The sequence below is a fragment of the Pelobates fuscus genome, chromosome 7, assembly GCF_036172605.1.
Source record: "Pelobates fuscus isolate aPelFus1 chromosome 7, aPelFus1.pri, whole genome shotgun sequence".
Classification (NCBI taxonomy): domain Eukaryota; kingdom Metazoa; phylum Chordata; class Amphibia; order Anura; family Pelobatidae; genus Pelobates; species Pelobates fuscus.
The window spans coordinates 36685800-36698531 of NC_086323.1; the positions used below are offsets into that span (position 1 = coordinate 36685800).

Genomic DNA, 12732 nt, shown 5'->3' on the forward strand with positions numbered 1-12732 from the left:
ATCTACTAAACAAATAAAATATAAAAAATAAGAATAATATATATATATATTTTGTTTTTAAATGTGCACTTTCACTTGCTTAGTAGATAAGTTCCTAATTTAAAACCCATAATTATAGTAGTCCCACATAAGGTACCGAATCAGTGAGCTACCTACTAAACAGCTGAAAGACCAAACTTAAAGCAGCACTAGTGCCAGGAAAACAAACTCGATTTCCTGGCACTATAGGGTTATTAGGTTATCAGGGAGACAGCCACTAGAGGCTGGATTAACCCTCAATGTAAACATAGCAGTTTCTCTGAAGCTGCTATGTTTACAGCTGCAGGGTTAAAACAAGGGGGACCTGGCACCCAGACCACTTCATTGAGCTGAAGTGGTCTGGGTGCCTATAGTGGTCCCTTAACCCCTTAAGGACCAAACTTCTGGAATAAAATGGAATCATGACATGTCACACATGTCATGTGTCCTTAAGGGGTTAAAGGCGGGGAAAAGCCACTTTCTTAATTTTGCTGTTTCAATCGCTTAATAGATAACTTCTTAAGTTGCTATGCTTATGGAATCTGAAATTGTTAGGCTCAATTCATTCAGAGAATGTTTATTTTCATTACTTTGGTGTGCTCACGAAATCGGAAGCTGCAGACTTCCAAAATTCGAATGGATTTCGATTCATCTGATAACAAATGTACAAAAATGCACAATCTCAGTACACGTGAATAAACTCTATATCTAAATTCCTGATATTCCTTATATTCCAACATCACAGAACAGTAATATATGGGTCTATTCACTAAACAGAGAGTTGCAGTAAGATGAAAATTAATGATGAAATTAACTATTTGGGGAAAAATCTCCAATGGTTCACATCATTTAAAGGACAAAGTAAACCAGAAGCACATCTCCCATCTTAACCCATAGCACAGAGTACAGAACTGCTCTTTGGAATGTGAGAAGCATTTACATTTTTGGTCTTTTTTTTCAGTATACTAAATGCATCCACGTTGTACACCTAGACATTGATTTTCTTTTTGTGTCATCAGCAAGGAAGATGGTTAGTGGTTAGTTATTTATGAACGGGAGCTGACTTTGCAGTAATACATTTTGTCAATTCTACTCATTGAGTTGAGCAGAACTCTTTTTCTAGCTGTTTAATGTATTGTTTTTGTTCTGTAAATTTCTGATAGTTCCCAGAAAATGTAATAATTTAAACCGAATGGTGAAAAGCAAGAGCTGCTGAATAATCCCAGTGTTTGTGTTTGTGTGAGCAATAAAGTCAAATTCTTCACGTTGCTATGCGTGAGCCTTTCAGAAGAGATGATAAAGTCACCAAAGCTTGCAGAGACAAAATGGCTACCTTCATGCTTGGGATTTCAGATTAATAAAGTAATAAAACAACAAAAAAATTTACTATACCAATGACGAACGATATGATTTTTTTTTTTTTTTTTAAAGGAACCTATTCCCTTCTGTACACACAATTATCATTAAAATTTCAAAGAGATTACTTATCTTGTTTTCAGCACTGAGACTCCTCTGATGCAGTTGCATGCTCCTCCTTCAAAGACGTCCTATTCTTGAAATTAAACTTTAAAACATATAGGAGGCTATATATATTAAACAACGGTGCAATAAAGGTGTAAACATTAGATCTCTCTGTACAGGAAGTGTTTAGGAAGACTGTGTGAGTCACATGCAGGGAGGTCTGGCTAGGGCTGTATAAACAAAGTGATATAACTTTTAAATGACATAGAATTGAACAGTGATACTGCAGGGCATGATCTATACACCTAACCTGCTTCATTAGACTAAAGTTCTTTTGGTACCTGTAGTCAGGGCCGGCGCGTCCATAAGGCGGCACAGGCGGCCATCTTAGGGCGCACCGGCTCTGGGGGCGCAAAATTCCAGTGACCGGCAGGAGGGAAGTGCTCCCTCCTGCCTGGTCACCTCCTGGATCCCCGGAGCTGCTGGGAGGCGTGCGGCTGAAGTTGATTAGGAGGCGGCGAGGGAGCTCTCTGGTTTCTCTGACCGGCTCCCTCGCGCGCCTTTTGCTGATGCCGCGGGAGCCGAAATATGACGTCATATTCCGGCTCCCGCGGCATCAGAAAACAGCCTGCGAGGGAGCCGGTCAGAGAGATCAGAGCTCCCTCGCCGCCTCCTAATCAACTTCAGCCGCACGCCTCCCAGCAGCCTCACTGGACCACCAATGAGAGACCCACGCCAGCACTCCAGGTAGGGAGGCTGGGTGGGACATTTAAATGTAATTTATTATTAATTACTTTATGAATTACTGTGTGTGTGCATGTGAGTGTGAGTGTGTATGTCAGTGTGTATGTGTGTGAGTGAGTGTGTGTGTGTCTGTCAGTGTGTGTGTAAGTGTGTCTATGAGTTTGTGTGTGAGTGAGTGTGTCTGTCGGTGTGTGTGAGCATGTCAGTGTGTGTGTGCGCATGTGAGTATGTGTGTCTGTCAGTGTGTGTGTGTTAGAGTATGTGTCTGTGAGTTTGTGTGTGTGTGAGTATGTATTTTTATGTATGCCTGTCTGTATGTATGTATCTGTATGACGGTATGCCTCTGTATGTATGTATGTGTCCGTATGCCTGTATGTCTTGTACGTATGTTTCTGTATGTCTCTGTATGCATGTATGTAACTGGATGTTTATGTCTCTGTATGTACGTATGTGTGTGTCTGTGTGTCTCTGTATGCCTGTATGTCTTTGTATGCATGTTTCTGTATGCATGTATGTGTCTGTATGACGGTATGCCTCTGTATGTATGTATGTGTCTGTATGACGGTATGCCTCTGTATGTATGTATGTGTCTGTATGACGGTATGCCTCTGTATGTATGTATGTGTCTGTATGCCTGTTTATATGTATGTGTCTGTATGACGTTATGTCTCTGTATGCATGCATGTATCTGTATGTGTGTATGTCTTTGTATGCCTGTATGTATGTGTCTGCATGCCTGTATGTCTCTGTATGTATGTTTCTTTATGCCTGTATGTCTGTATGTATGTGCCTTAATGTCTTTGTATGTATGTTTCTGTATGCCTGTCTGTATGTATGTGTCTGTATGACGGTATGCCTCTGTATGCATGTATGTCTTTATATGCCTGCATGTCTCTGTATGCATGTATGTCTCTGCTTGTATGTCTCTGACTGTATGTGTCTGTATGTCTCTGTATGATTATTGCTGTCTTTGTATGACAGTGTACCTGTATGACTTTGACTGTGTGACTGAAAAATGATGCCTGTGTGCCTGTGGCTTGGGAGGAAAGACACACAGGTGAAGATGCATTTTTTTTTTTTTAATGAGGGTTGGGGGCGCCAAAATGCATCTTCGCCTGTGTAACTAAAAATCCTAGCACCGGCCCTGCCTGTAGTACACCTTTCACCCTGTTGTTTTAAATTGCAGTGTTAAAATGACATTGAGATGAAGTGGTCTGGTGATCCTTTAAAAATATCCAAAACAGAAAATGATCTAATTTTGATCTTTCAAAAATTTCCTTCAGATATTTTTTTCCACTGACAATCAGCAGTTTCCCCTAACCTCACCGACCAGGAAAGGGTTCAAATAATGTTTCATATTGTCCTCTCCTTTCAGACTTTCACCAGAATATTAATACTGCATGATACACAACGTGTACAAATCTATATCAATACAATTATAGAAAAGCAAGAGAATTATTAGCATGAATGATGACTGAATTTAATTGGTGAGGTAGAAATAAAAATAAAAATGCCAATACAAAGAGTTGTATTTATTGTAATCGTGTTAATTGGCCGCCATGTTTGTTATTACGGTTTGGCTGATGTGGGATTGCGCTTGATTTTTTTCAGCCGCTGCAGCCGCTGACATGGCATATCATCACATCCGACCACCAATTGGATATTCTATACCGAAGCCCATATCTTCCTTATTAATGAGAGGATGGAATGTGTGTCCTGAAGTAGGTGTGATCAATGTCCTTCTTTTCATTCTAGAGACTTTATTCACTAAACAAAGAATTGGAACACGTAAAAATGTGCAACTGTGGACAATTTCCAGTTTAGTGAATAAGCCACTTATTGTATGACGGTGTGTAGCTTATCAGTATTCTCTGTAACATGAATCAAACTCTATTTCTGTAAATTCTCATCCTTTTAGTCAAGTTAAATAGCTTCCTTGACAAATACCTGGACTACAATCTAATATATGATTATGGAATGACCCAGTAACATTCTACTAGAAGAAAAAAAAGTCTCATGCATTATTTTACATTAAAATTAGGGCATTTTCTGTAGAAGGGATATCTAAAGGGTTTGCACACTAAATAGCAAGTTTGAATGAGTCGACAAAGGATTTGATAAATCTATGCAAAAATATACAAGAAAAAAAATCTGTATATCCAACTGGACTTTTTTAGTTATCATGCAAGCAACGGAAATAGTTAAACTGGAAAAAAAATATTCTGTTCCAAATTGATTGTGATATTCAATGCTTTCCTATGGGGAAAATCTGACACTGGAGGTCCGTGAGGACGTCCAGCGTCCGATAATGGACCAAAGTCAGTTTTGATTCCGGAAGCCCTCTAGTGGCTGTCTGGTAGACACCCACTGAGGGCAGACTTAGTGCTGCAATGTAAACATTGCACACAGCACCCAGACTACTTCAATTAGCTGAAGTAGTCTGGGTGCCTACAGTGTCCCTTTAAATACATCAAGTTCAACCTTTAAACTAATTTTTTCATTCTATTAATCAAAAAGAACAATTGTAGCTATTGCCATTTAAAAAGGAAAAAAAATATTTTTGACTCCATAATGGCAATCAGAATTATGCTTAGTTCTACAATCTGTTAAAATGTTTATATGTATACATAATCAGTGGCCACTTTATTACAAACACCTTTCTAACGCTGGATGGAGCCACCCTTGCCCTTATTATTTTGATTCAGTAATGTTCAAAAAACATCCCTAAGAGGTTCTGAGATTTCATGTTGACGTGATAGTATCTCACAATTTCTGCGGATTCATTGGCTGCACATTCATGTTGCAAATCTCAGTAGTGATCTATTTTCAGAGCTCTATTGACTGGAGGTCACTGGAATACACTGAAGTCATGGTCGTATTCTTAAAACCAGCCTGAGATGAGGTATACTTTTTAACATGATGTTTTGTCCTACTGGAAGTGGCTACTGGAAGATGGTTGTGCCCATAAAGCGATACATATGGTCAGTATTAATATTCAGTAGTAGAGAGAGGATCCAGGCACTCCAAGTATCTCCAAATGTGTCTACTGGGACAAGTGAGACAAGTGTGTGCATCTTACTTGTCCCAATAAACACATTTGAAGATACTTGGAGTGCCTGTATCCTCTCTCTACTACTGAAATCTACTCCCTGGGGCTGGCCCTTGGTCCAGTTTAGCATCCGATATTCACGTGATTGGAGTGCGTTTTTTTTTTTTTTTTCTTTTTGCAAGTATGAATAATCAGACAGGATGTGGCACTTATACAATGCTCAGTTAATATTGAATAACCTGATGTGTGCCGAGAAAATAGTTCTTAGAACGTTATCCCACCATTACCAACCTGAACCATTGGCGTAAGGTGGATGGATGGATTCATGTTAATGCCACATTCTCACTGATACGGTAGAACTGGTGAATTGTCTCTGTTTTTTGGTAGCCTATTCATTTCACGGTTCAACATATGCATTTAATGCTGCTCTTCCGTATAGCACTATTGTAACACACGTTAATTTCGGTTACCGTTGCCTTCTTATAGCCTGAAGATTTATTAGTCAAACTGTTAACTCAATACAAGTAAAATCGCCATATTATAAATAAGAAGTTCTTTCACAACATTGTAACACAAAAATTTAAATAAATAAACATTACCCACTATTCAGAATGCTTGGCAGGGGCACAACGGGACGGCTTCTTTCTCCACCGTATCAGCGTGTTTCCATCACAAATGGGCTTCCATCTAGTAATTAATAAACTGCTTCTCTCCAGTGCGTTAATCATATTAATATGGGGTTTTCAGTAAAAATACATTTGGAATTTCCCTTTAAGTGCCAACCTTCTGTACAGCTAGGATTTTAGAGTAATTTAGATGTACATAATAATATGCACATGCAGAGCCACACGCATGATATAACAATCAATTATAATAGAGGGTGATTCATGTATATCTTCCATATACTGTTACCCAGGAAACCAATACAGGACTACTTCTCCTTGAACGTCACCCGAGAATCGCACTAGTCTTTTAGCTAACTTTCACTACATACATTAATTGAATTGACACATTGGATACTTACCTAATACCTCCTTGAACATGCTTAATTATTTTATTGATTGCTTGGTCATTTATGTTTGTATATGTAATATTGCAGATTTATTTATATTAAGCCAGAGGAGACATAGTGGCTAAGAACAGCAAGCTCAGTAAATAAAAAGAATAAAAACATCCTTCATTCTAACACTTCATACTGCCTGTACTGTATCTATGGGATTAGAGACATCTGCCGGACATCATGTCCATATAGATCTCATAAATCGTACATGAAACATGTAAAAAAACATGAAACAAACAAAAAAAAGAGTTTGCAGCCGTACACGAGTAACAAAATTTAATTAGCCTATTTGCAGCATTTGATAACTGAGCATATCCATACAAATAATCACTTGCATTGAAGCTAAGGATGAAGAGTCATCGCATACAAGAGGGTTTTTTTTTTTTTGTCTAAAAATAACAAGACTAAATATCACCACCTAGTGGCCAAAAACAGGCAGCATTCCCAAATTCAGGGTTAAACAAGGTTTTGTGAATATAAAGCTATGTATAATTTAAGGGAATAATTGTAAGATGTATGACAACGTTTTTTGTTTTTTTTTACTTAAACGATAAAAAAAAAAAAAAAAAAAAAAAGGCTAACACTGTTTTTCTTAAGTACCATTTTCTCATTCTGGCTCCCAATTCTAAGAACATAAAATACAGAACATTAAAAGAATTTTGCAGCTATTTAATCTTTTTGTTGGTGCTTTTTGATGTCTTTGAACTGGACTTCTCTGGAAGAATGAGACAGATTTTTTTCCTTTGACTCCCGTCACCCAATGCACCATCGAGTTCATTGTGTGAAGAATTTGTATTCTGCTTTGAGTTTCTCTCACTCAGATATTTTTGAATGTTTATTGTCTCGTTGATACTTTCCACCACAATGATGACTTTGGAGTTGTCTGATAGGCTGCGGCGCTGTTTTTTCAGTTCTGTTGATGGAATAGAAGAGCTGTGATTATTGTTTGAATTACTTTGTTTACTATCTTCAGTCATTTCTGGTAAATCTCTAGCAATCAGATGAGGCTCTGTGGATATTTGTATTGCATCAGAAACATCACCTGCCTGATTTTGCGTTTGTAAAATATCATTTTTGGCTTCAGGCTGAGTGTCCCTTCGTTGTTCCGACATGGACAGAATATTACTTTCTTGTAATAGTTTTTGTCCATCTCCCTGTTGAGTAGGATCAATGTAATCCATAGTATTGTCTAGTTGTGTATTGCCTTCTGGGACCTGCTTGTTAGTGCTAACTGGGTGGTCAAGATGCATATTTTGCAATGTTTCCTCACTTCCTGTTGAATCCATAACACTTTGCTTATCACAAACTTGATCTAAACCCCCATGTTCTTCATTCCGTAAACCCAACCCCCCATTTACCCTGCTGTCTATTATTTGAGAAATTGCACTTTCATGTTCACCATCAGCATTTTCCATTGTTGCATCTCTTGAAGAATCCGTGCAAAGAGCATCATTTAATGGATTCCCATTATTTATCCTTGTATCTGTATTGATCGCACTGTCTATAACTGAATTATCGTTTCTGCTAAGACTGTCCTGCTTGTTAACGTTGCTTGTTCTCCTGTCCTGTAAGTGCACTGTGACCTTGTTATTAACCGAAGACAAGGCACCCCCAGGATCTGTTTCACAGCTATCTTCACAAGATAGAATGTCTTTTTCTGCTGAAATCCCTCTAACGGCTGACAAATTTGTATCCAGCACATTTCCTGAGAGAGTTTGAGGTTTATCTTTGCTTTCACATTTTAGAGTTGGTTTATTCTCAGTTAGCTGCTCATTGCTACTTTGTATCTCTGGATCTCCATGCTCAGCATGTTTTCTGTTTGGCTCTGTTGATATCTGGCCTTTATGATCGACTTTAGATTTTAAACTCTGTCGTTCGTTTAATGCATTTGAACATTGTGCTTCAGAGGGTTTTGCTGCTGCACTTTCTCGAGTACTTTGCAAAATACCGGCCTGAGGACTTAATGTGTTATCAGTTCTCTCTGAAAGTGATGGAGTTAATGATACAAAGCACGGGGTATTTTCAGTATCATTGGATAGCAGATCCTTTCTTCTATTTTTCTTTCCTGCTTTATCTTGGTTCTCGCTGATATTTTCAGATGTCAGAGGGTCGCCTACTGAGCTCCCTCTGCCATGAATCATATTGGTATCTTTATGGGCTTTAAATAATTCTTTTGCACTTACAAACTTTGTTTGCACTACTGCATCTTTGAATTTTGTTTTGGTAGCATCATTGCTTCTTTTTGGTGTAGTGGTCATTGTAATTTGGTGTGGATGAATTTTCATTTTGCGAAATGGCTGCAAGTTGACTTTCACCATTAAATAATTGTGTTCTTTCTTGGTGACCTTTTGGTGACTCGGGTTGTACCCATCATTCACGGTACAATGTAAGGGCTGTGACTGCTCTGCTTGCGCTGGTTTGTTATTTCTATTTATCAGGTACTTGCTCTTTGGGGTGATCTTGCACAATTGGTCCTTCTGTGATTCCGCTGTTAGAACTGCTACACTTGTCTTGTGCTTGACATTTGGGAGGTAAAAACCAACGTTCTTAGGGACCTTCACTTTTGATATTCTGGCAGAAAGTAGCTTATTGTTATCATTCAAAAAGCCATTTCCTTCCGTGTCATCAGTTTGAATTTTCTGCTCCTCAAACTTTACATTTTGTGCTTGCTCTTCAGGCATTTGTCTGCTGCAATCTTCTAATTTATCACAGTCTGTGTATTTACAGATAAGGTCATTCTCTGGCTGTAAAGAAATGTTTTTTCTCTCATCCAAAAGAACAACGTGACCATCCTTTTGTGATTGATGGCTACAGACCGGCGGTTTCACAGGCTGTGTCTTCATTTTCACGGACCTCGGCTTTTCCGTAGCACCCCTGTCATGAAATATTTGCTGATACTTGACCTGGCACCCTTCCATTTCAGGCAGTAATTGGTGGGTTTTACCATATTCTATTCCATCCAGAAACTGGCGGGGGATGTCACATCTTCTGCTGCAGAGTCCCTCTATAAAACCTGTATGTGAAAATAGCCAGGTTATTATGACGAAATCACAATTACAGTAATAATTATAATATCAATGATTTAACCTGCAAGGATACATTTAATGTTTTATAGAAAATTATATATTCTCATACACACAAGGAATATTGTTTGACAATATTATAAGTTAGCATTAAATCACTGATTAGTTTTTGATAGCAATTTTTTTTTTATTACCAGTCACTGGATTCAGGATGGGACGGATGATTAGGTGACTTGTTTTGAATGGTTTTTATTGTTATCTTTTCATGAGCACAAGCATTGTGCATAGCATTGTAACGAGCATATGGCACCTACGCAGAGGCTTGAGTGGTGAAGCAGTCAGGTGTTACAGGAACAGGCAGAATAAAATAACATGCGTGCATTTTGCAAATGTAAACATTTATTGTCGCGTGCTGGTAGAGCATGGGTCAGCATTTCTAATCTGGTGTATCTGCATTGTCCCGCACCCCGTGCCAAGGATTGTTGTCAGGTCGGGCCAAAGGTTGTAGTGTGTGCAGGGTTTGTGGTGCGGGTCTGTCCGCGCTTGGTCTATACATGGCTAACAAGGCTGCTGAGCAGCGGTGGTAGGTTTTATGTGTGTGTCTGTGGGTTGCAGTGTGGACAGGTGTATCTACTTCTACCTCATATGATATTGACCCGCCAGTGATTTATATATGACCTATATGCGTCTTGCAGCAGTTGATATTGCCCTTGAGTGGGGTATTGTAACGTAGTAGTGCACGTTTGACTTGTATTCGTTTTTCTAAGAAGTGACGAGAGCTGGCCTACCTAGGAGATGGTGGGCGTACACCTACAGAGGCTACAGCGGCTGAGTCTAGACCTAGGCCTTGGTTGGGTGCGTGTGGTCGTGATGGGCGTCGGAAATGGGTGCAGTATTCGTGGTTGTCTGCAGAGTAGTCTAGTGGTCAGGTAATGGGTGATTAGGTGACTTGTTTCTTTCATTTCCTTGCTCCATCTGACCGCTCATAGCCAGTTTAGGATTATTTGCACCAGAGAATCCTGTCAGCTTTCTTCTCTAATTGGATTTGTTTTGTGTGCCCATGAGTGCTAGGGCATTTAGGACAGGACTAAACAGCATGTGGTGGCTTTGTTAACATGTGTGCTAGGAACAGATCCTGATCGAAAGTTAATATTCTACACATGATACGTGTTTGGGCAGATTATCGTTTTGTTTGTTTGGATTATCCACAGATTGAAAGATGTATATAGTTAAATGGAGTAGTAAATCATTAACTAAATGGTGAAATAACATACCTCCCATGTGTACAGATTTGTGGGACACACCCAGAGGCGTAACTACAAACCACGGTGCCCGGTGCGAAAATTGCCCTGGGTCCTTCTCCATGTGTCTCATTCCCTCACCCCAAGCCCCTCCATTTGTCTCATCCCCCTCTCCAGCCCCTCCATGTGTCTTATCCCCCCCCCCCCCAGGCTACACACAATTACACCAAATATAGTGCTTGTCGTAGAGAAGTATTGGATCCGGTGCTTCTCTGTGAGATGTGTTCGATTAGAAGAATGCAGCAATTGCTGTGCATGCACAAATGGTCTCCAATGCTACTCTAAGATAAGGATTGGATTGGACCAGCATTATGACTTCATCTGAGGCAGAGGGACTGTTTAGTGTGTATTGCCCAAGCACTGGATTACAGGTAAGTTTTATGCTGATGTTTTATTTTTTAACCGCTAACATTAAAAAATTAATATATTTATTTTTAACATTTGAAAGTTAATTTAAAGTGACACTATAGTCACCAGAACAACTACAGCTGATTGTATTCATTCTGGTGAGTAGAATCACTCCCTTCAGGCTTTTTGCAGTAAACTCTATCTTTTCAGAGAAAATGCAGTGTTTACACTTCTTAGATGGCTACTAGAGGTGCTTCCTGGGGCACTGCAGCACACTGTTCAGCACTGCCATTCAGTGTCTCCACCCTCTGCATGGAGTGACTGAACTTTCCTCAAAGAGATGCATTGATTCAGTTCATCTCTATGAGGAGATGTTGATTGGCCAGGGCTGTGTTTGGCTTGTGCTGGCTCTGCCCCTGCCCCTGATCTGCCTCCTTGACAGTCTCAGCCAATCCTATGGGAAAGCATTGTAATTGGCTCAGAGCAGGGCATCACTGGGAAGAAAATTTGGCACGGGCATTTTTAAATCACAGTGGCCCATTGAAAACGGGATGGAGCCAGATAGGGGTTTGTTTTGCCATTCCAAATGGCAGCGCCGGCCCTGCTGTGTGCCTTCATGGGCCGGTGGGGAGATACTCTCCCCACCGGCCCATAGGCACTGAGATGCGGCCGGGGGAAGGAGGATGCGGCCAGGGGAGGCAGGGAGAGAGGACCCGGTGGAGCTCTATCCTCTATCCTCTTGCGAGGTCGGAGCATTGTCACGGTTACTATGGCAACGCTCCGATCTCGCGAGAGTGAACTCTACCCCAGCAACTACAGGATAGAGTTCACTCCACACTGGACCACCAGGTATTACCCACTGGACAACCAGGGTCACACGGTCCCCCCTCCCAGGCAAAGGTAAGAAGGGAGGGGGGATAAAAATATTATAATAGTGTGTGTTTGAAGGACCCAGAGTGTGTATAGAATATATAGTGAGTGTGTGTGTAGAGGATTCAGAGTGTATATAGGAATCTAGTGTGTTTATATGTGTAGATGATCCAGAGTTGGGTAAGGGATCTAGTGTGTGTCTGGAATGCAATGTGTTTGGCGGTGCCATATGTGTGTGAGGTTTTCTGTATTATATATACACATATGTTTGGAAGTATTGTGTGTGTGTGTGTGGTGCAGTGTGTTTGGGGCTGCTGTGTGTATGTGTGAGGTGTGCAGTGTGTGTGTGAAGGGTGTAGGGTCAGGGCCAGTGCAAGGATTTTTACGCTCTAGGGAAACAAAAATTTGCTGCCCCCCATATGCTCTGCCCATAATGTGACATCACAACACCCCACCCATATGATCTGCACACCGTGTCTTTTCTCTGAAAAGGCAGTGTGTTTACATTAAAAAGGCTGCTGGGACAGGCTATAGACACCAGAATCATTCGTGAGTATCTGTCATACCTCCATGCGGCTTGCGCTGCTCCGGTCCCAATGTCCCTCCTGTTCTGCCGGGTTGTGCGGACCTCCGGCGCTCGTCCGGGGGTGAGCGGGGGCGTGTGCGTGCTGTTTCCGACAGGGGTGTGCGCGGCTTGTCCCGAAATACTTAAAGGTATAGTACCCAGGTAATTAATCTCTATTTATATTCTACCCTATTCTATCCCTAACCTATCATATCTCACCTAGCCCTATTTATACCTCCTTCGTACATCACTTCCTTGCCCTGTCGTGGTTTCTTGTAGCCCGAGAGTGCGCT

The 12732-nt window shown here is 40.6% G+C and overlaps 1 protein-coding gene across 2 annotated transcripts in view; it reads left to right on the forward strand.

The window, feature by feature from the left end:
- The window catches only part of TNNI3K (TNNI3 interacting kinase), a 203524-nt gene that overhangs the window by 139779 nt on the left and 51013 nt on the right, over nt 1–12732 (forward strand). For both annotated transcript variants that reach the window (XM_063427225.1, XM_063427226.1), the window contains one exon: nt 3835–3944. In XM_063427225.1, coding sequence (XP_063283295.1) covers nt 3835–3944 — 110 coding nt within the window. The remainder of the gene's footprint in view (nt 1–3834; nt 3945–12732) is intronic.